Source organism: Erythrolamprus reginae, chromosome 3, assembly GCF_031021105.1.
Source record: "Erythrolamprus reginae isolate rEryReg1 chromosome 3, rEryReg1.hap1, whole genome shotgun sequence".
NCBI classification, from domain to species: Eukaryota; Metazoa; Chordata; class Lepidosauria; order Squamata; family Dipsadidae; genus Erythrolamprus; species Erythrolamprus reginae.
The window spans coordinates 63,623,927-63,649,297 of NC_091952.1; the positions used below are offsets into that span (position 1 = coordinate 63,623,927).

At 38.1% G+C, this 25,371-nt stretch overlaps 1 protein-coding gene across 2 annotated transcripts in view; it reads right to left on the minus strand.

Moving 5' to 3' along the window:
- The window catches only part of KCND3 (potassium voltage-gated channel subfamily D member 3), a 343,593-nt gene that overhangs the window by 13,732 nt on the left and 304,490 nt on the right, over positions 1-25,371 (minus strand). Inside the window, exons 3-5 of one of the 2 annotated variants that reach the window (XM_070745616.1) lie at positions 22,398-22,499; positions 8,613-8,705; positions 389-445 (exon numbers count right to left, since the gene is read on the minus strand). In XM_070745616.1, coding sequence (XP_070601717.1) covers positions 389-445; positions 8,613-8,705; positions 22,398-22,499 — 252 coding nt within the window. The remainder of the gene's footprint in view (positions 1-388; positions 446-8,612; positions 8,706-22,397; positions 22,500-25,371) is intronic. The other variant, XM_070745617.1, reaches the window with a different exon arrangement.

Sequence of the window (25,371 nt, forward strand, 5' to 3'; positions counted from 1 at the left end):
AATTTGCAATCTAAAATAAATAATGATAGGCAGATCAGGAATATAGGTATTCATATACCTAATATAGGCCTTCATAATATAGGTGAGAAATGAATGGGAACTTATGATCAGAGTTAAAAGGAAAAACAAACATCTTAGCATACTCAAAGCTGCCACAGCCACAGCCACGTCAAATAATTAAACATTCACATTTAGCATATTTGAGCTTTTAAAAAATAGATATTGCTGCCCCTCATTCAATAATCTTAACCATTTTCTAAGCTACCAGATAATAAAAAAGCTCCAATATGCACCATCTGCTAAAAACACGATCATCACAAGGAAGGAAGCAACACTTGAGACATGGCACAGAGATAGCAGTAAACAGATTGAATTAAGAAAGAAATACCTTGAAGGTGGAAGTTCGTACAGATAACAGGGGATCATCCACAAGATAGGACAATCCCTACAGGACAAGATGTCAACAAAAGATAAAAACACCATTGGTTGTCCATTCCAGCATTCCAAATCCAATCCTAGCATCTCACATGTTTGAATGGGCAATGAGGCCTTTCCTCAAATTTATTTTAGATTGAACTGTCATCTCACTGGTAGCAGAAGCCTTCCAAGTAGCCAAGAAAATAATAAATTACAGTATTAGCCACTAATGGAGGCTCTCTCAAATTAGCAACATGTACCAGAGAGCTGATTGATAAACACTGAGGTTGCTTCCAGGCCTAGATTGCACAGTGTACTTGCTCTGCCTTATTCAAGGAAAATTTTAGTGAAAGTAATGCCATGATTTAATTACAATCAGTCCATGCTTTCCCATTTATAATTGGAGGCTTTTTAATAGCAAAACATTAGGCAAGGAGGATATTGGGAAATTATTGTTGTGAGCTGCCCCGAGTCTTCGGAGAAGGGCGGCATACAAATCTAATAAATTATTATTATTATTATGTCAGTACAACATAGCAAACGAGATCACTATGCTGGATTTCGTATTTTATCGCCAGTCGGGCGCTTCCCAAGCACCTAGGACTGCGTGATGTAGCGGCGAATTATGTTTGCCGGTCCCAGTAAAGCGGCATTTTGCAATTGACAGATGGAGATTTTGAAAATTCCAATGGTTTTCAAATGTCCGCTGAGATCCTTTGGTATTGCGCCCAGAGTGCCAAGTACCACTGGGACCACTTTCATGGGCTTATGCCAGAGTCGTTGCAGCTCGATTTTTAGATCTTCGTATTTCGTATTTCACTAATTTCTGTAGCTGCTTCTCCTCAATTCTGCCCTTTCCTGGAATAATAATAATAATAATAATAATAATAATAATAATAATATTATTATTATTATTATTATTATTATTATTATTATTATTATTATTATTCAGGATACTGTGTTGTTGTATTCCTAGCCAATAAGCACAAACAACTTAAACTTTTGACTAAACCTATTTTTATTTACTATTATGGTATAATAATAGTATGGGGTGCTCAGGGAGAGGTAGCACCTCTGGTGTAGGAGTATGTTGTGTTCTTTTAGGGCAGCTCATTTAGAGCAGCTTATAGAGCAGTTTGTTCACCTTAAATCCCCACCCGTCACTCAGCTGTCACCCGTGGCTCCTAGTAACTGCAGTATGTGCAGCAGCCACACCCTGGGCAACAGCTTTGACAGGCTGACCAAACCAGGTTGAGAGTAGCCGATGGGTCACTGGCAAGATAGGGACTTGTCTATTCCAAGCATGTGAAGACAGTCTGTTCCAGTCGACTGAGTGGATGAAACCTACTAGAATAGGTCAACGGACATGAAGGCGGTCTCTACAAGTGATGTGGTACTCTAAGAACACGGCAAGACATGGAAGATACCCTGGTCAACCATTAGGAGAAGGGAAACTCTGACTTCAAATCTTCACTGCCTTGTAGCTATATCCATTATTGGAAAAAACTTCAGGAGTAAACCTTGAGGCAAAATCCGAAGCCAGAATCCCGGAAGCAGTTTGTGACTATATACAGCCACATTCTGATAACTCCTACAATGTAGCTGGAACCAATCACATTGGCTTTTGCCATTCCATTGGATTATTTCAGAGATGTGGAGAGGAGGGGGGTCTGCTGCTTCGGTAACAGTCTATACTCCGTACTAACCTACCCAGGCTTTATGTTCTGAGGAGTCCAAGTATGAGACCATGGTCTTTTGAGACTGAAGGATGCCAATGCATAATCTTTGTTCATTATCTAAGTATTAGTAATGAATTATTACATACTTTAATGCTTCTAAAGTGCAGCTGCGTACATAAAATTTATATTATGATTTCCAAATGTTTAGATGATTAAATTAAATATTCAGGTTAACTGCTTTCTCCTTCCTTAATTTTTTTTCTCCTGCTCATAAGAAAAAGTTTGGTTACTTTTCTATTCATACCAATTTTCTTTCTTAAAGCAGAAAACTTTACGTTGCAATGCAATGTTTTTTACAAACCTTCTTTAACAAACCTTCTTTTCCTACCCCCTACACCTTTTCTCCACCCAACCTTGCTGGTTCTGGTTATACAGAAAATAAAGGGATTGGGTAAATTGGTAATTTAGGAATATTATAGCTGTCCTTTGACAGTGAAGGGCTACCAAAACTTTTAGTACCACACTGTGGCCGTGGCTTATGCAGGAGGCCCTGCATTTTCTTTCAACATCCTTCAGTGCAAATTGAAGTGGGGTGGAGCTCCATTTTTACTACCCCACTGCGTTTCCCCTGTCCTTTGACTTGCTCAGTTGTTTCCTTCACAAACTGGAGTTTTCTTTGTCATGCCAGTCCTTCTTCTGGTTCAGCACTACAGGGATCATTACCCCTCTGTCATGATTCCCTCCCTGGTTCTCCTCAATTGCTCTGAAAGTATCCAGCTTTTTCTCCATGGCACCTGCAGGGATGTTCTTTCCTCAACTCAAATTCTCTTTCTGGTTCTTCTACTCTTGGACGTTCTAAAAGTATTCAGCTTCTTCTAAGCATGTTGCAGAATAGTGTTAAGCCATTTTCTTTGAGAAGCAACATCAGCAGCAGTATAAGTGACCCTAATTGTGATAAATCTTAGTAATAGCAATTCTAATGCCCAGAACTGCAAGTAAGATTAAAGAAAGCTCCTTAAACTCTCCTGTATTCTGCCTTAAAATGCCCATTCTTGCCACCTTGCACCTTTATGACCTTCAGGTGAACATGGAGCATTGGACATTTTACTGAAAGTTATTGGTACCAGTAATTCCCTGAGCTTTTTCCTGAGTATTTCCCAGTAATTATATTGGGGCAGGTAGAGTCCCAGCTGCTCTTAAAGAGTTGGGCATGTTCTCACAGCGAAGAAAACAACATTATGATAATTCTTTGGCAGCGGTAAACAGAAAACTGTGCAATTGGGTCAAGTGAGAAAATTTATCCCTGGGGAAAAATAGATAAAACATTAGGGATTCTGCTTCTTCCTCTATTATGTGAAGTATATACTGTATTCTATGTCCAATCGCAAAGATATTTTGTGTCTTACTGTAAAAGCTTTTTAGTCCCAGAGCAAGGCTTTTACCTTTTTTAGAAGTAACTCCAAAGTTACAAACCCTTCCAAAATAAATCTAAAATAAATAGTAAATAATCTTTTTGAATAAAGTGGTAAGTTTGGAGAGCAGAACAAAGAATTAAGACTGCATAGGGTCTTTGAATGGGGTACGTAGCAGAACAATAACGTGACCAATACATCCCTCTTTCCCCTTAGTTACTGTGTGAGTGTAGATGCATAGCAAATACTTCTAAAAAGGAAAATGGTTGTATACATGTATTGTACATACAATGCAGGCAAATGAAGCAAGTCTTAGAAGCCACAACACTGAGCCCTCTGTACAACAATGTTGCTTTCATGTTTCAAGAGAGAGTGTTTTTATAAAGTGCTCCTTTTGAATAGTTCACACTACCCTAGTCATCAGTGTGTCTTAGCTAAATCGAACTCTGGTTTTGATAAGAGAAAGGGCATCACCATTATTGTGCTTTGTACTCACTCTATCTGCTCTATATATTGAGCAGTTCTGGGAAAACTGAGATAAATGGACTAAATATTGGCCTGGGGATAAGCAAAGCTGGTAGCCAAGGAGAAAATTGCAATTCTCTGACTATTCTAATGAGGATACAATTAACTAATGGAGAAAAGCACTTAAACTTTTGAGGAATTGTCTGTAATGGTCAAAGGCTTGCAAATTATAAATTGGAGAGGAATGATCCTTGTTAGTCATGTCTGCTCTTTTTTTGGGTTGGGAGCATAAAACTCTGGAAAATATTAATTTGGAACAGATTACTGTAGATCAATGTTATTCAACATCTTTAATAGGAGTGGACTTCGATTTCCAGAATTTTCCTACAAACATTCTTGGGAATTTTGGGGGCTGAGTTCCACATTATAAATTGCTAAAGTTAAGAAAACACTACTCTAGATGAACAGTGGGAGTATATGTGGAAAGGGGATTCAGAGATAGGAAATCTGGGAATAGACCAATTATTCTATCTATCTATCTATCTATCTATCTATCTATCTATCTATCTATCTATCTATCTATCTATCTATCTATCTATCTATCTATCTCTCCATCTCTCCATCCCTCCATCCCTCCATCCCTCCATCCATCCAGTTTTGGGGGTAAGGTGATTATAAAATAAAAAATCTAGTCTGATTCCTAGATTGAACAATTGGAATTGTGATTGCAAAGATCTTTGCCTGGAAGCACCTGACAAAATAGAAACTGCATATTCATAAAGAAAAATGTTGAACATTTCAGTACAATATTATTTGTCTGCTTATTTTTAAATTGATAGCAAATCCTTCCCAACATTGTTTTACCTAATAGTTGAATTTAGAGATGATTCATCACATTTCAGAGGTTTTAACACACAGCTTAGACAAAAGACAATGCAAAAAGCATTATTTCTGATTTAAGGAAAGGTGAATTGCCCCTTGAAACCTGTTAGCAATGCTTATGTATAGGTCATTCTTCATTCCACTAACAGTAGAATGTGGGGCAGTGCAAAATAACTCTTTAGTGGCTCCAGAAGTCATATTCTACAATGAAACAATGTGTTAGTGTGATGTTTCTTAATCATTTAAGTATGATGGAAAGGCATGCATGTTCAGCACAAATGCTGAATGAACCATTTGATGAATGCACTGGAAAACACACTGAACATGCTATATGTCAGTCCTTGAATGACAACCTCTCTGTTCAAAATGATAGATGTTTAGGTCAACAGCAACACACCCTTTCCAATAACTTAACAGCTATTTATTGCAATGAGCCTCACCTGATTCCAATTCCATGCTGATGTAGCACTACATGCATTTTCATTACTATTTCTAGTAGATAGAGACATCAACTGAATGGTGAATAATTTATTCTAATTCATTCAGATTGTATATACTTTGGCCATGAACTATTTCTTTAAACAGCCAATCTCCAAAGTTTTAGAAATGTATTTGCCTATTCCCCATTTAATTATGTTAAAAATAATTCAACAATTAATTATTTGAATCCATTGTTATTCATTGAATAGATTATTCTAACAATATAGCTTGTTTTGGAAGAACATATAATACATATTAAAAGGAGCTGGAATGATACTGTGCCCCACAATCCATCCAAACACAGTATTCATAAAGTTTAGTTGGGGAGAGTAGCTTGTTCTTACTCTTCCCCTGTTTATTCTGTAATCCTGTAATGGGATTATATTATGTATGTGTCTTTGTGTGCAAACAGTATATATACAGTGATCCCTCGATTTGCGCGTTCTCGATTAGCGCGAAACGCTGCAACGCAGTTTTTCAAAAAATATTAATTAAAAAATAAGTCCGCGGTTTTTTTGCTATACCACGGTTTTTCCCACCCGATGACGTCATACGTCATCACCAAGAGTCACTTCTCTGTCTCTTTCTCTTTCTTTCCTGTCACTATGCTTCAATCATTTTCTCATTTCTCTTTTTTCTCCCCTTTTTTCTATAATTTCTCTCTCTCTTTCTTCCTCTCTCACACTCTCTTCCTCCCTTCTCTCTCCCCCCCTCCACTTGCCCACGAGAAGAAAAAAAGCAACCTCTGCCGGGCAGCTCCCCTTGTGCCCCCGCTTTGTGCCTGCCTCTTTTGGGGATTTTTTTTTCTTTTCTTTGTTGCGCTGGCGGCGGGAGCTGTTGGGGAGGGCTCTGCCGGGAAGGCCTCTCAGCTGCAGAGCCGAATGGGGGCGGAGGCAACAGCGGAGCCCGGCGCTGGGGCCATGCGAGGCTGTTCATCCAGGGGGGCGTGGACTGGCAAGTCGCCCTCCTTTCTCTCTCTTTCTCAAGATCGCTTGCCGCTTGCCTATTGCAGCGAAGGAGGCGAAGCAAGGCTCCAAGCTGCAAAGCGGCAAGCGATCTTTCCCCTTTGCCTGGGCGGCGGGAAGACCAAGGGAAGGTTCCTTCAGCCGCCCAACACCTGATCCGCTCCGCAGCGCGGCAGCAGCGAGGAGCCGAAGATGGGGTTTCCCCTTTGCCTTTACCCCATCTTCGGCTCCTCGCTGCTTCCGCGCTGCGGAGCAGATCAGCTGTTGGGCGGCTGAAGGAATCTTCCCTTGGTCTTCCCCGCCGCCCACACGCAAACTCCACCATCTGCGCATGTGCGGCCATGAAAAAAATGGCGCACATGCGCAGATGGTGGTTTTTACTTCCGCATCCAGTATAACGCGGAAATCGGTTAGCGCGGGAGGTCTTGGAACGTAACCCCCGCGCTAACCGAGAGATCACTGTATATATATATGGGTATTCCATTTTTCAACCAGTCCAGTATCAAGATATACCATTTAATGTTCACAACAGCAGTATGATTTAATTAAAAACACCTAGTCAGATTCCTGGCTAAGAAAAACTTTGAACTCAGGTGTCATTATGGCTCACCTTTTAATTTAAGTTATAAATAATGTAATTTAAAACACAATTATGCATTTCATATAATTTGGAAAAACCCTGTTTAATAAGCTATAATATTTGAAAGAAAAATTTTTATAAGCAATAATCTATTTTGCCACATTTTTTTCTAAATCCTGCAAGGCAACACATTATTCTCATCATTCTCATCAACATTTGAAACATACTAAAAACCTTGAAAAATAATGTGTAAATTTGATTTGGAATATTTTAGAGAGAGGATAAACTACGTCTGTACCTCTGTGCTCAAAGGAAAATAATTACATTCTTTGTCAGAGTGTACTCTTTTGTCAATCAGAATCAGGATGCAGATTTTATTACCTGCTGTTTAACGCAAATTTGTAGGTTGGAAAATGCAAAAATACTTTTGTTATAACATAAACTTAATCTGAAGAACAGATTTAGGAATTTCCCTTACTATTGATTTATTTTTCTTAAATTATAAAACAATTTCATAATGCATTAAATTAAATATATATATATAGACACAATATATCTGTAGCCATTGTAGGGACATACACTTTCCTTCTTTTGTTACTTTAAAATTGCCTAAAAGAATAGTACAGTAGATAAACTACATTTTATACCTGTACATATTCACCTACGTTAAGTGAATACATGCCTTGTGAATTTTTCTGTTAGCTCTCATTGTAGAGATAGTATTCAAGACATGTTTGCAACATTTATTGCATATGGTAGAATATGCTAATGTAACACACTATTATCCAGAATTCCCTTTTTTTTCTTCTGTACTCTCGATGTGAATGTTTTCTATTTGTACCTACAGCTGCAAGAGTGACAACAATTCCTTCAAGGCTTTGCATTCTGTAGCCACAAGTGGCCTTCATAGAACTTTCCTCATGTATAATTCATATATTTAGGAAGGTCTTTTGCTTTCTATAAAAACCAATGCTGGCAGTATAAGACTGAAAATGTTATAATTTGAAGGAGTGTAAAACAATAAATAAACTAAAATGTTTATTAAGATAATAAAGATACTGATACCAATGCAACGGTCATTAGGAGATAGTTGCATAGAGCAACTAGGGACCCTCAATATCCACTTGGGGCATATTCCTTATACACATATACTGACACATCTGGCCAAGTGATCAAAGTGGAAACAAGAGAATAATGTGTTTCAGAATACAGCAGATTGTTTTCATATGTGCATTAATCATAGAACCACAGAGATGGCTTTCCAGGTGTTCCTTACAATACTTCCAAATCTTAGCAGCCCTACCCAGCACAGTCAATGGTGAAAAATGAAGGAATGTATAATACGATATGTAGTGGGCCATCCATTGTTCACCCTTGCTCTAAATACTGTAGTACGATTATTGAGTAGCCAATGAATGGCCTGCTCGGGTTTCATGCTTCTATTTGAAAACTTATGCACATATTTCCTTTTCTCCTTCTTTTCCCTAACTGTAGATAACAAATGTATTTGATAACAGTTTTGCATGTTTGCAATAAATTATAATGCAAAGGCAACTATTACAGGGGGGAGGAGAATATGCAATTTCAATTAAAATTAGTCTTATCAATATTGACTCAATCCTGGCAGGCTAAATTTAATATATAATCCCATTTTCTTTTCTTTTCTTTTTTTAAAAAAACTGCGTGGTCTTGAGTGAAAAGAAACTCAAAAGCACTCCCTCTTTCTACTTACAGTTGTTTTTTCCAGGCAATGTAGCAGGTGGTGATGCTGACTTTCAATGATGGATGTGGCTTTGTTGATCTTGTGCTCATCTTCCATAGACCCCTAAGCAGACAGAAAAGGCATCCATAGGACAATTAGTACAGAGCAAATAAAAATCTTGTCCAGCTTTCGAAAATGCAGTACGGAAAAGGTGAGTGAGAAAAAGACAAACAAGTGTTCTCAAGCTCCTTGCCTAATAGAAAGGAGCCCTAAGGTTATCCCAATACATGTAGTTAATTTTTTAAAAAATTAACTAGTAGGGAAGAGGACTGAAAACTCCCCCTTCCCCATTAAATAAGGGTAAAGACAGAGACAGAAAAAAAGACAGATGCAGGTAAAGCTACAAACTAAAGCTTAGTTTTTGCATTCCCTAATCTCCAGATGGGCAATATTTGAAAGGTTATGCACATCCTAATCCAGACCAGAACAACAGATTGGGAGAATTTTATTCCATGGTAAAGTGCTGCAATAGCTATAACATAGTCAAGAAGATTTTACTCTTGGGTAATAGAATCAACAGAAACATATCAGACAATCTAAAAATTGCCCAAATACATATAATTTAGAACTTTTTAAAAAAATTGTCTCTCTCTAGAAAACTGCACTAAACGTATCCAAAGTCACAAAAGTGACTGGCTTACATTCCTAAATTGTGCCACCAAAGCAACTACAGTGGTACCAGTACTTACGAACTTAATTTGTTCCGTGACCAGGTTCTTAAGTAGAAAAATTCGTAAGAAGAAGCAATTTTTCCTATAGGAATCAGTCTAAAAGCAAATAATGCATGCGGTTGGGGAAACCACAGGGAGGGTGGAGGCCTTGTTTTCTCCCAGAAGATTCCTAGAGAGGCCCCACAGAAGCTCCTCCCTGCCTTTTCCGCCCCTGTTTCCTCCAAGGAGATTCATAGAGAGGCCCCATGGAGGCTTCTCCCTGTGTTTTCCAGTTACTGTTTCGGAGGCTTGGGTTTGTAAGTGGAAAATGGTTCTTGAGAAGAGGCAAAAAAATCTTGAACACCTGGTTCTTATCTAGAAAAGTTCATAAGTAGAGGCATTCTTAGGTAGAGGTACCACTGTACTTCTATATGATTAGGTTAGCTCTGCTTCTGTTTTGTTTGACACACCAATAACATCTGCAGCTGCAATACAAAGTACAATTTAATTCAGGTTGCATGGTTCTTGGTAGGAATGAATAGAATCTGGGAAGAAGTTAGTACACATTAGTGTATGAAATATATTTTAAAAATTACAAAGAAACCATTATTTATAGCACAGACAAAAGAGGATGGAACCCTTTCTCCTTTTTACCACAGCTGCATTGCAGCTTTTTCCTCCAGTATGGAACACCTGAGCTACTTGTAAAGTGGTGATTGAAGAAGTGAACAAAAAATGTGATAGCTCTCTAAATCCTGCACATATGACAAGGGTCTTCATTTATCTGGAAATACTTAAATTACAGTCCTCAGGGATGAAAAGATGTTGTCAGGTAGATACTTTATCAATAATCAACATTTATCCAGATCTAATAGTTGGTCAGGGAAAAAAAAGATTTCACACCTCTGTGCAAGTGATTCATATTCAACACTTTCCAAAGGAAACAAGATTTACCCAAGTAATCATTTTTAAAAAGGAATGCTTACTACTTCATCATTGTAGGGGGGAAAATGATTTCCCCCCCGCCATCCCATCTCCTGTTTGTTCTTGGAAAGCAAGCTATATTTCCCCAGCGTTCAATATTCATGCACAACCCTTGACACATGACCTCAATTTGAAGTGGAATATCTGTCATTGAGCAAAGCAGTTGTTAAGCGAGATATCACATGATGGTACCATGTGATATCAATGATAACATCATGTGATGGTACCTCTCAACAATAGCAATCTTGGCATTCCTAGATGTAGTCACTAAGCAATCTTGCCAGTAGTGATGGGCGAACTGAACCCGCACAATTCGGGTCCGTAATTGCGGTGTTCGGTATGCCGAACATGAACCCGAATTTTTTCCAAATTTCGGGCAAAGTTCGGGGTCATGTTCGGTGTTTGGAGCTTTGACGTCACAGGCAGGTTGCTAAGGATGCCAAGGTGATCACTTCCTGGAGTCCATGGAATCCAGGAAGTGATTACCTTGGCATCCTTAGCAACCTGTCGGTGATGTCAAAGCTCCGCCCCCAGAATCTCTTCATGGGAGGGATTCCCCGTTAGTGTTTGAGTTCGTGTTCGGTTTGGGTTCGGCCAAATTTTGCATAAAATTTGGCCGAACTTGCCGAACCCGAACACGGTTGGGTTTGCCCATCACTACTTGCCAGTCAAAATCCCAGATGAAGGGTGTGAGGTGCCTGGAGATACTTATGCTCCTACCTCTCCACCCAGGAGTTGAAAATACTCCATTCCAAAATGTAAGCAGCATTTTTCAGCTTCCTGCTAAAGGAACTCAAGTTGTGCAAGAAGGCATAAAGCTGAATTTGTTTGGCAGTGGACTGTGGAAATTAACTTAGGAAAAGAGAGGAAGAGATGCTGCCTAGGAAACAACCAGACAACAGAGGCAACCCCCCACCCCCACCCCCACATATCTTAATGGACCAAGCAGTTAAGAGGGTGGTAGGAAGTTTTGTACTTTCAGACTTGCATGAATCTGTTAATGTGGCCTTATGATAAAGTAGATTTTGCTCATATAGATGTGTATCCTGTGTGATTCACCTGGGAGAGCTGGTAGGATTACAACTCTGTGCAGGTACAGAGAATTTAGGCACAGATGCAGCAATGGGCTGCTATCCCAATGGGGGGGGGACACAGTGGGGGTAGTAAGTTTATACACTATTTAGTGAATACTTAATAGTTTTTTTATTGTCCTTCCTTCTTTAGTACCTTATTATGATCCTTAATTACTTTTAAAATAGGAAATAATTAAACAATATGTTTTTACCCATAAACAGTTTAATCATTTTAATCATTATCTAGAACTGAACTTTTATAGCAATTAAAGAATATTGAGCTACTTGCCTAATCTGTTATCATATCAGTACAAAACCTTAAAACGTTACTGTGCTCCTCAACAAATAATGCTGTCTATCGTTTGTCCTTTTTTGTGGCTATTCAAATAATGTGACTTCATCAACTGAAAAAGAATCCAAGCACCTGTTTAAAAACTTGTCTTGGTGATAAGCCACTCCGACCCAGTCACATGACCTTTAAGCCACCCCTGGTCACATTATCAAGCCACTCCCACCTGGTCACATGCCTGGTAAACCACTCCTACCCAGTGACATGATCATCAAGCCATACCCACCAAAAAAAAATGGCAGCCCATCACTGCACAGATGTGAAATTCTACCCCAGTCAATTCCTTGAAAAAGGATTTCATCTTTGGGTCTGCTTGCTTGGAGCTGGCAGGAGTTGATGAGATGAAAAGAGCGCAGCACTTTGCAGCCTTCTCTTTTGACTTCTCCACTGACTTTTTAGGTAAGCTTATAGAGAGGATTGTGAATGACAATCACATGCATGCAGAAGTGGGGGAGGCTAGGTGGGTGGGGGTAGGTGTGACCAGATTGCCAAGATCATATCATATGACCATGTGTGCATAAGTGACCTTTTGCAACAAATGGAAATCCTTTACAGTGTTCCCTCGATTTTTCCAGGTTCGAACTTCTCGAAAAGTCTATACCATGGTTTTTCAAAAATATTAATTAAAAAATACTTCACGGGTTTTTTCCCTACACCACGTTTTTTCCCACCTGATGATGTCATATGTCATCGCCAAACTTTCATCCGCCTTTAATACATTTTTTTTAATAAACTTTAATAAATAAACAAGGTGAGTAATAATCTAAATGGTTGCTAAGGGAATGGGAAATTGTAATTTAGGGGTTTAAACTTCCAGTCAACGAAGCAGTGGAAGTGATGTGCCGGTACCTGGAGGCTGTTGGGGCTTGGATGGGTGTCAACAGACTCAAATTCAACCCGGATAAGACGGAGTGGCTGTGGGTTTTGCCTCCCAAGGACAATCCCATCTGTCCGTCCATTACCCTGGGGGGGAATTATTGACCCCTTGGAGAGGGTCCGCAACTTGGGCATCCTCCTCGATCCACAGCTCACATTAGAGAACCATCTTTCAGCTGTGGCGAGGGGGGCATTTGCCCAGGTTCGCCTGGTGCACCAGTTGTGGCCCTATCTGGACCGGGACTCATTGCTCACAGTCACTCATGCCCTCATCACCTCGAGGTTCGACTACTGTAATGCTCTCTACATGGGGCTACCTTTGAAAAGTGTTCGGAAACTTCAGATCGTGCAGAATGCAGCTGCGAGAGCAGTCATGGGCTTACCTAGATATGCCCATGTTTCACCATCACTCCGCAGTCTGCACTGGTTGCCGATCAATTTCCAGTCTCAATTCAAAGTGTTGGTTATGACCTTTAAAGCCCTTCATGGCACTGGACCAGAATATCTCCGAGACCGCCTTCTGCCGCACGAATGCCAGTGACCGATTAGGTCCCACAGAGTGGGCCTTCTCCGGGTCCTGTCAACTAAACAATGTCGGTTGGAGGGCCCCAGGGGAAGAGCCTTCTCTGTGGCGGCCCTGACTCTCTGGAACCAACTCCCCCCAGAGATTAGAATTGCCCCTACTCTCCCTGCCTTCCGTAAACTGCTTAAAACCCACCTTTGTCGTCAGGCATGGGGGAACTGAAACACCTCCCCCGGGCATGTACAATTTATGCATGGTATGTTTGTGTGTGTGTTTGTTAGTAAAATGGGGTTCTTTTTAAATTTTAAATTATATTTGGATTTGTCATGAATTGTTGTATCTTGCTGTGAGCCGCCCCGAGTCTGCGGAGAGGGGCGGCATACAAATCTAAATAATAAATAAATAAATAAACTGTTAAGGGAAGACTTGTGATACTGTTCATAGCCAAAAATAGTGTATTTACTTCCGCATTTCTACTTCGCGGAAATTCAACTTTCGCGGGCGGTCTCAGAATGCATCACCTGCGGAAATCGAGGGAACACTGTACAGCAGTAGTGAAATCTACTTACTTTCCCTACCAGTTCGGAAACTTGCTCCACTCGCGTGCGATACACCCCATCAAGCATGCTTTTTTACCCTCTGCCCATGTGCAGAAGGCTTTGTGCATGCACAGAGTGTAAAAAACAAGGAAATGGTGATATTCAGGAGACTGGGAGGAGACTCACGCTACTGACGCCACCAGTTCACCGAACCACTAGCAGCTGCCTCTACACCCGAACCGGGGCATATTGGTAGCATTTCTCCACTGCTTTACAGGCATTTCCAAGACCATTGTAATTTTGATCCACCCTAAAGTGAACAGTACAATTTTGTGTTTACAATAGCATAATATTATAAAGCAGCAAGCCTTTTTTTTTACAGCCATTACCTTGCAGAAGTCCTTGATAGGGTTGCAGCTTATGTTTTTTGTCCCATACCTACCATCTGTACTTTTATGTGCACAGATGGATGCTGTCTGGTTGAATGAAATACAATAATTAAGCACCTCCCATTACAGATTGCTTGATGATAATTCAGCCTTATTACTATTATTTACCTACTGTGGTTCAAGTAACACATGTCATCTCAAAGGAAATGGAATTTTTTTCCAAGCAAGGCTATGTTCACGGCTCTATAGCTCCATACCGTTATTTGAGTGCTTTCTTGGTTATTTCAGTGCCACACTATTACCCAAAACTAGGAATGAGACCTAGGGATATGAGAAGCTTCTTATACTGAATCATACATAGAATGGAATGGAATGGAATGGAATGGAATGGAATGGAATGGAATGGAATAGAATAGAATAGAATAGAACAGAGCAGAGCAGAGCAGAGCAGAACAGAACAGAATTGTTTATTGGCCAAGTGTGATTGGACACACAAGGAATTTGTCATTGATGCATATGCTCTCAGCGTACATAAAACAAAATATAAGATCGTCAAGAATCATGAGGTCCAATACTTAATGATTGTTATAGATTACAAATAAGCAATCAGGAAACGATCGATATTAATATAAACGTAAGGATATAAGCAACAAGTTACAGTTATAAGTGGGAGGAGATGGGTGATAGGAATGATGAGAAGACTAGAGTTGTGATATCGGAATTTGAATCTGGAATTTTTGCATGCAAAACACATGTTCTATCATCTGAACTATACTTCTCTTCTGAAAACAACAATTGCAATCTGGATTATTTAGAATATATTAATGACTCTGCTGGTCATTTTGTTTTCTTTTTTGTGCCTCCTTGAAAGAGTCCTTGAAGAGGATATTTTGGGAGGCCTTGAAGAGGATATTTTGGGATTGATGCAATCCCAAAGCATCAAAGAATCAAACTCTGGAATAAATCTACCTTGTTTTAAGAATTTCCTGAAAATAATTTGTAACTTGGCAAACAATAAAATTGCATTGCTTCCTTTTGTTATATTTATTTTGACATAATCAGAAATTGCAAATGAAATTTGTTAGACTTTTACATCAACTCAATTAAATGCATTAAATTGTGATATCTAATGTGAATGACCCATTTTTTGGAATATAACTGTAATGTTGATCTAATGAGGACATCACCTATTTAAAGGATACTCATAAAATTAATAGAAAAGTGAACACAAGGATGGCACAATCTGAGGTTAGTTGGGGGAAAGATAAGAAGCAATGTGAGAAAATATTATTTTGCTGAAAGAGTGGTAGATGCTTGGAACAAACTTCCAGCAGACGTGGTTGGTAAATCCACAGTAACTGAATTTAAACATGCCTGGGATAAACATATATCCATCCTAAGATAAAATACAGGAAATGGTATAAGGGCAGACTAGATGGACCATGAGGTCTTTTTCTGCCATCAATCTTCTATGTTTCTATGTTTCTAAAATTAACCTCTGTAGCTGAAACTGTTTTGTGATTCAAGGATATGATTTGCCAGATACTGTACATTGGTAACACTGAAAACATTATTTTTAGTGTCACTTTTTTGTTGCTAAGACATGGCTAAGTATGTGTGTGTATTTAATTTAAATTTCCTGACCTTGAACTTCACCTCAATTTCACAGCATGTCTTCTTTAATCATTGCCATCAATTTTATTTGTGTTCCGTAGTAGGGACTTTTAAAAAAGCCATCAAATATGCTAAATCAGTAATTATGTGCTCAAAAGAGCTCCTTTAACTGGAATTTATGTTTGACAAGGAGATATCTTAGAGAATCATTAAAAATGCATTTACTGTATGATAATAAATATTGTCATTATTATTATTATGGCATTACTATATATTGCAGTTATTGAGTCCAAATTTTATATTTTAAAATTCTAACAGAGGAAGGATGAGAGGCTGAGTGGGGATATGGTAGTATGGCAATTGTAGATACAGGTTTTTCTTCAGAAGCTATACTGCTACATCATGTATTGGGATTCTGTCTTTGCCTTTGTTATAATTATCCTATTTTATAGTTTTAGCTTTTAAGCTTTACAAAGTTGTATTCGCTTGGCTGCTTGCAACCTGTTTTAAATATTTGTTTTTAAAAATACTGTAAATAAAATTAATACAATGGAGAAATTCAATACTGATGGAGTTATGTCTTTACACCTCACATGTGGAAATTTTTACTATTAGGCATAGTGATAACCATCAATTTAGATGGAATTGAGACTCAATTCATGGAAGAATAGTTTTGATGTCAGTGTATTATTTCCTGGATCATGAAGAGCACATCTTAAATAGCAACTATAGGAGAGAGAAAGAGAATAAAGTTATTTCTATTGTATCCTGTTTGTAAGCTTCTAGTTGGTTACAATATGATACTAAAGACCAGACACTGGCTCTTTAGCAAAGGGGTTATCTAAATTATGCAACAACTAGAAATAGCTGAGCTCCTGATACCTTTCCAGTTAGGTTATCCCATTAAACCCCGATTCTCTAGCCCTAGATGATTTTTGGCTTGCCCAGAAGCTCTGGGAGGGTGTTTTTCGCTTCTGAAGGGGTCCTGGGGGGTGAGGGAGGGTCCAGGAAAGCCACTGGAGCCTAGGGATGGTGAAAAATGGGCATACTGAGCCCACCAGAAGTTGGGAAATGGACTCTATAAACTTTATAAACCTGATTTGTATAGTTATTGTCTAACAAGTAAAGAATGTAAGCTTTTATAGATGGCAACCTGAATTCAGGCAGCTGATAACTGTATTACCATAATCTACTAATCCATATCTCTCATAAAGAATTTATTTATTTATTTATTAGATTTGTATGCCACCCCTCTCCGTAGACTCGGGGCGGCTCACAACAATAACAAAGAAAATGTAAGAAAAAATCTAATAATTTAAAAAACACTAAAAACCCCATTATTAAAAGTAAGCATACACACAAACATACCCCGTATAAACTGTATAGGCCCGGGGGAGATATCTCAGTTCCCCCATACCTGACGGCAGAGATGGGTCTTAAGAACTTTACGAACGGCAAGGAGAGTGGGGGCAGTTCTGATCTCCGGGGGAAGCTGGTTCCAGAGGGTAGGGGCTGCCACAGAGAAGGCTCTTTTCCTGGGTCCCGCCAAACGACATTGTTTAGTCGACTGGACCCGGAGAAGGCCAACTCTGTGGGACCTAACCGGTCGCTGGGATTTGGAGGGAAAGCAAAAGCATTTCAATAAGCACAATGGAAGAAGAACTGAGTTTCTATCAAGGAGGTTATATTTAAACCAGGTTACTCAGATTTAGGCTCAGATTTAAACCCCTGTGGGTCAGTCTATAGTTTCAGCTCAGTTCAAGACAATGGGAAATGTAATGCTTGTAATAATGTTTGCGGTGATAAGAAACAAAGCAGAATTGCATAACATTTATCTATCAGGTATTCTATATAAATCATAACCAGAAGATGTATATCAGCTATTCTATACTGTTCTGTTCTATTCTATTATATTTTCTAGTATTGAATGCTATGATTTGGTTTTTAATTTATCTAAAGCAAAATATAATATCCAAATATCTGCAGTTTTGCAAAACATCATTTCAGTAACATATTTTCCCATTTCTTCTTAGCTCTGTGCATTTGTGTACACAGGTTTGTGTTTAGACTGATGATACTTTGCCTGGCAGGACTTCACAGATGGAAGGAGTTTATGAAAACAACAGGTAAAAGAAAAGAGCCCAAACAATTTCCAGGGAGTTCTGCATATCTGTTTCTAGAACCCGTGATGCTATAAAAACATCAAGCAGGCTAGAGTTTGATTTAAAGTCCTGCAGCATCTTCCCTGGGGTTGCATAGTTAAATCATTGACTCTTATTAACTCATTGGAGCTGGCATTGGGAGCGGGAACCAAGTCACGACAACACTGTGCTATGTGCAAAGGGTACAATGTGTTTGATAGTAAGATTTCTAAGATGTATTATTTGAGGGTGGAGGATGCATGTTAAATGCTTTTTCCCCATTAGGTAAAGCTAGGACTTGGTTTTAGTGTGCAATAAACTTGTATATAGCAATAATTTGAAAAAGGTTTGATGCTGCCTCTAGCTTTAATTCTATTCCTGATTATTATTTTATTAATATGGAGTTCTATTCCCCTACTCATCCTTCTTGACTACATTTTTACAATTGTTCACGAAAATATACTTTATATTTTCTTATTATGATGGCTGTTATCTTGACAGTTAAAGTCAATCAAGAGAAAGACTGGACAATTTGTATTAACTAATTGATTAATTATCTACACTACAGACATTTATGTAGCTAGAGAGAATATATTAAAAAATATGGAAATGGATGTCTGTGGTGGTAATCTCTCTCTTTCTCTCTCTCTCTTTCTCTCTCTCTCTTTCTCTCTCTCTCTCAATAAAGTAACATTCAGTTTTGGTCGCCGCAATGTAAAAAAGAGTGCAGAGAAGAGTAACGAAGATGATAGGGGACTGGAGACTAAAACATATGAAGAATGGTTGGAAGAACTGGGCAAATCTAGTTTAATAAAAAGAAGTACTAGGGGAAACATGATAGTGTTCCAAAATTTCAGGGATTGCCACAAAGAAAAGGGAGTCAAGCTACTATCTGAGAATAGAACAAGAAGCAATGGGTGGAAACTAATCAAGGGGGAAAAAACTTTAAACTAAGGAGAAATTTCCTGACAGTTAAAACAATTAACTTAGCTCCAGAAGTTGTGAATGTTCAAATGCTGGAAGTTTTAAAGAAGAGATTAGATAATTATTTTTCTGAAGTGGTGTAGGTTTTCCTGCCTAAGAAAGGGGTTGGAATAGAAGACCTCCAAGGTCCCTTCCAACTCTGTTATTATATTATATTTAGGGGAAACTATTCTCTCTCTCTCTCTCTCAAAAAGGAAGCTGTGATGCTCCTTCAATACAAAAAACATGTAACCCTTTCTGGTACAGAGCTGAAAGGATTGGATACTGTAGCCTAGAGGTTAATTCTCTGCCTTATAAGGCAAAGAGTTCAAGTCCCAGTGAGGGTATGGCTAATTGATGAGGCCAGAACAAGGCCAAAATAGATGTATCCTAGTCTCCCTTAATTTTCAATTTCAGCAAAAACATGTGACATATATATAAACAAATCGACAAAAAAAATCAGACACACACACACACATAATGTTATACCATTATATAGAAGATATAACCAAATTGATATGTTACAGAAAACAAATTAAGGAGCTATAGGTTTAAAGAGCAAAATAAGTAGATTTTAGTTAGACATGAGAAACTGAGGTGACCCTTGAAAATATGCACTTGCCAGTATTGGCCCCTTCTTGAAAGGACAATCCTTTCAGTTATACAGTAATGAGATACAAGTATTTATTTATTTATTTATTAGATTTGTATGCCGCCCCTCTCCGAAGTAACCTTCAACATGTTGCCAATCCCATTTAAATGAAATAAAATTTATGCCAGCACCTTTATGTGTTAACTTTGTATCCAATTTCTCATTGTCAAGAGACTTAAACCTGCCCTAATTTCACATAAGTAGGAACTGACCCAAGCATGCATACTAGATTGAATATCTTTGAACTCAAATTTAGACTGCTAAGAGAATTTAACTAAATTCCCAGTTGCACTTACAAAACCAGCACAGAAATGTATCATTCCATCTGTACAACTAAAAATAAATGTTAAGATTGTAGCATAAAAGAAGTTGCAGAGAATGAATGAAATTCAAATGTTAGTGTTGCATCGCAACAGTGCTGTGGCAGCCTAGGAGATGAGGTAATAGAATTATTTGCTAGCTATTCACAACATGCCAGAAACACTGTTCTACGCAGACAACACAGGAATCTTCATAAAAGTGAAGCTTCAACTTTGTATATTGGGAAAATGCAAATCCAACCATTCAGATAATGGGATTCTAGGACACCTGCAAGGTCAGCATAGGAGAAAACAAATACTTTAGCGATGATTACAACATTCTAGGCCTGCAGCAGTTATGAACTGATGTGTATTGACTGTTGCAAATTCTGAAGCAGAAGGAAAAACCACAAAATCTATAAAATAAGTTCCAAGTTATGGTATGTTCTCAAACCACCTGATTTGATTTGGTTGTTTTGCTTTGAAGCATGTTCCTGCTTCAATTTTTCAATCAGCTTTGATGGGTTGATTCAATAAAGGAGTTTTAAATCAAAATACTCCTTTGGAGCTTTGAACAGTCATGCTTAACAGCATCCTTTCTCTCTACTCTCCAATTTTGTTTTGTCCTGTAATCTCTTGAGCAGTAAAGAAAAAGGAATAGCTTGTCAAGTAAGTCAGTACCAGCCTCTCTCCCAAAATGATGAGATTTAACTCAACACCTTTCTCCCAAACTAATATTGCTATTTTATAATCAAAAGGTATAAACAAGTAGAAAAATAAATTAATGATTTTCAAGGCCATAAAAGAAGCCATGGTTCTGTAGCAAACTTTGATGGTGCAGTGGTTAGAATGCAATATTGCAGGCTAACTTTTCCCACAGCCTGGAGTTCAATCCTGATTGGCTCAAGGTTGATTCAACATTCCATCCATATTGTTGGAGAAAACTTGCTGGATTTGTAAACCATTTTGAGAGTACTATAAATCATTATGAAGTAGTATATTAGTTTAAACGCTATTGCTAAAAAGCTGAAATCCTTCCAAAGAAAGATGGAAAAAGAGTCAATCAGACTGATAAATTTATTGCTGTTAATAATTATCATTTGAATACAGTGAAACCTCATCTTACGAACCCCTCGTCATACGAACTTTTTGAGATACGAACAGGGGTTTAAGATTTTTTTGCCTCTTCTTCCGAACTATTTTCACCTTACGAACCTGCCCCTGCCGCTGGGATGCCCCATCTCCGGACTTCCATTGCCAGCTGAAGCGCCTGTTTTCATGCTGGTGGGATTCCCCTGAGGTTCCCCTCCATGGGAAACCACACCTCCAGATTTTGTGATGCTGCAGGGGAATCCCACCAGCGTGAAAACGGGTGCTTCAGCTGGCAACGGAAGTCCAGAGGTGGGGTTTCCCAGCGAGGGAAGCCTCAGCGAAATCTCAGCATCGCAATTGCTGGGATTTCACTGAGGCTTCCCATGCTGGGAAACCCCAAATCCAGACTTCCATTGCCAGCCAAAGTGCCCATTTTCATGCTGGTGGGATTCCCCTGCTGCATCGCAAAAACACGGAAGTCCGTAGGTGGGGTTTCCCATGGAGGGGAGCCTCGGGGGAATCCCATCAGTGTGAAAACGGGCGCTTCGGCTGGCAAAAGGGGTGAATTTTGGGCTTGCACGCATTAATCGCTTTTCCATTGATTCCTATGGGAAACACTGTTTTGTCTTACGAACTTTTCACCTTACGAACCTCGTGCTGAAACCAATTAAGTTTGTAAGACAAGGTATCACTAATTTATTTAAAGTTAGTAAATTGAACTTGTTGCAATTTATTAAAGGTATTTTCTTTTCACAAACTGAATCTGTAGTTGTGTTTTCTTAGGGGGAAAAAAGAAATAATTCCAGTATGGGAGAAAAATGCATAATTCAGAAAAACACAGGGTTGTAGGATTCTGAGAATAATATAATGATACTTTTTTTTTCTAAAAAGACCTCAGGAAAAACTCTTGAAAATCTCTCAAATTAAAGAGATATAATTCATTCATTCTTATTCCCAATCTAGTTTGTTATTAATTCTAGCAAAATTGACATCTTAAATATGGTTTTGGCAGGCCTTCTCCTGGGCTTCTAACAAAATTGAAATATTTTTTCTCCGTCAGACAGATGCAGAATTAGAAAAGCTGCAGATGAAATTTCCTTCCCTTAACTTCCATCCTACCTTATTATATATTTAGTTTAGGCCAGTTGACTGTTAGGATTTTGATTAATGAAGATGAAATATGTCAGTGGACAAAACTAAACATCTAAGTCTGAATCCTGTCTTTTGTGCTTATAAAAGAAAATTAAGATGGTCACTATTTTCAGACTGACCTGATAACCTTATAGTGTTAGGAAGTTAAGCATTTTGGTATCTAGAAATAGATCTAAGAATGGACTGTGTCTATAATTAACTAACAAATAAAACATAGTGATAGATGACCATCCAAATGTTTAATTGGAAAATAATGGTTTTGTTAACCTGGTTGATGTGCTTACTTGTCAATTAGCATTAATTTTCATAATTTAGCAATTAACTTCATTTAATATTATTAAAATATGGACACATGTATATTTAGCATCTACCATATAAGTGATTAAGAATTCAAGCTTATCTACAAAATTCAGGGAGTTAAACCTTGCTATAAAGATTCTCATTTTCCAGTCAACATACCGTCAACTCCAGTGCTTCATTGAGAAGGCCATTGCGCTTACTGTAAAGGTAGGCATTGGAACTTCCAGTTTTGGCTACACGAATCCTGGCTAACCGGGCTTTCTGCAGAAGGAAGGAAAGAGGAGACAGGTTAAATTTCAATATTAATGGATGATATCTGAATCTTAAGGTTTAAAATGTTATTATTTTGGAAGTGTAAAATAGTGGAGATAAATATGGACTTGTCCTCCTATTATTGCATTTTTCTTTATCATATAGTTCTGTGAAAAAGATTTTGGGAAGAGTAACATGGTTGAGATCTGTCAATATGTTTTGAGTGACGCCCCACATAAGATTGAATTTACTGAGATAAAGTATAGCAAAACAACACCAACCCCCAAGCAAACATCAATGATGTTTTATAATGGAGACAATGTAAAATGAGGAATTGTACATATTAATGAACTGGATCTGTAGTAATATATTGAAAGGTTTGATCAATTATTCCATATGATCAAGATTTAATGCTGTGTTTAAAAACTGAACTATTTTCTGTTAGGTATTTCATTTATATGCTTTTCTTTCATCCCGTTTACTCTTATTTTTATTTTATTGCATTCTTTTTTAATTCCTATATATTACCACAAATATTTTTTTTAAATGAACCCATCATTATTGAGCTACATGCTTTTCTTTCTACTGACAAAGCATGCAACCAAAACTAAGCATCTATTTTACTATGACAATAAGAAAATGTGTACCATTAACACAAGTTAATAATTACTACTATTTATTATTTGTATTCATTGTTAGTTAGACCTGGATTTAAACTCTGAAGTCTATAAGAAAAATTCTTCCTCAATTGTATATCCCCGCAGTGACTGAGATTAAAAAATCATAAGAGTTCTGCCACACACAGGGAACAATCTGCCTCTGAAGCTTGACTCCTCATTGACGGAGCAGCAAATGCCTAGTACATTTTTGAGTGTCATATTCTTGCTATCTTTTACCAATGAGTACTCTGGATCCCTCTTTCTGGAATAATGTGTATTTCAATGTTCTCTATTTTCTGATTAGGAAGACTGACTGCCTACAACAGTATCAGCCCATTGGTTGCAGACAAAAGCAGATGAAAGTAACAAGTTGTGTGAAGGGCTGAATTCATTGCCTGTTGGGTATGACTTGTAATTTCAAAAGGGATAAGTACCTTTTAAGTCTATTTCACTATTAATTTTGAACACTCCTGACTTACCAACAACTGAATAAGGGAAAGAGTGAGGATGTTTTGCATATTCATGCTGCAATCCTATTGATTTAAACTGCCTTTGATGGAAACTATTTCAAAGAAACTATACTTAGGGTATAAATATAATGATGACACTCTAAACAGCAGCTGTTCTTCAACAAACTACAAGAGTAGCATAGAGTAAAAACTACAACAATGAACCTAGCAGGTATGTCCATCAAATCTCAGGTGTCTTGTCTCTGTACCAATGTGGAAATAGGAAAATTAAACAAGGTAAACTAGGGTTTCTAAATCAGGAAGACAAAATGAAACTTGACAGAATGATACTTGTTTGTCACGTAATATTGAAAATCTGCAACTTAGCAGAATGATATTTATGTTTGTCACAAAGTATTGAAAACACAGCAGGCAAAAGAAACAGGTGCAATAGAAGAATATATGCATATTATACTATATAAAAGAAAAAATATATAAACATGCACAAAATCTAGGAATTGAAGCATGGAAATAAGAGTTAAAAATATTTGGGTAAAAATAAAAGAAGAGAGAAAGAAAAGGGATGACACCAGGGAAGTTTATTTTAGACCACCTAAGCAGATAAAGGAGATGGATGAGTTCTTTGTGTGTCAAATGACTGTTCTTTCAGAGACATATGCAATAATGGGATAATGGGAGATTTGACATTTGCAGGAAATATAAGTCTGCTAAGAGTCAGAGGTCTAACAGATTTTCTTTTGTTGGCAACTTCACTTGTCAGAAGATGGAAGACATAAGAAGGAAGTCTGTTACTCTGGACCTAATCCTCTCCAGCATAAAGGAATTGTTTGAAGGAGTAATAGCAGCTGTTATCTTAAGAAAAGTCATCCTGGAATCTTTGAAATTGAAATTTCAAGTTGAAATATTTAATAAAATAACAGAATAACAGAGTAGGAATAGATTTTGGAGATCTTCTGATCAACCCAATGCTTAAGCAGGAAACCTTGTTATGCCGGGCTTCACATTACAAGCCAACTACAACAAAACCCTATACCATTTTAGACAAATACCTGGCTATTTTCAAATGTGCTGAATGACTATACCCATCTCATCTTAAAAATATCCAGTGATGGAGCAACCACAACTTTTGAACGCAATCCATTCCTGCTTATATGTCTATCAAAATATCATATATTAACTATCAGAAAGATATTTAAGGAACTGTCAGGAATTTAGGGAAGGAGAAACTGAGATCTGTGTATTAGACCCTGGAATTGTAATTTTTAACAAATTCTATGGAAGTTAGGCTGGATTCTATGGGTTGAATTTCTGAAAGAGAAAAGCAATAGGAACTAAGGAAATTCTATAGAATGAAGGACTACAAGAGTTACACATGAACAAAACATATGAAACACTTTTCAAAAACTTTAAAAAGTGTTCGGAAACTTCAGATCGTGCAGAATACAGCTGCGAGAGCAATCATGGGCTTCCCTAAATATTCCCATGTTACACCAACACTCCGCAGTCTGCATTGGTTGCCGATCAGTTTCCGGTCACAATTCAAAGTGTTGGTTATGACCTATAAAGCCCTTCATGGCATCGGACCAGATTATCTCCGGGACCGCCTTCTGCCGCACGAATCCCAGCGACCAGTTAGGTCCCACAGAGTGGGCCTTCTCCGGGTCCCATCAACTAAACAATGTCATTTGGCGGGACCCAGGGGAAGAGCCTTCTCTGTGGCCCTCTGGAACCAACTCCCCCCAGAGATTAGAA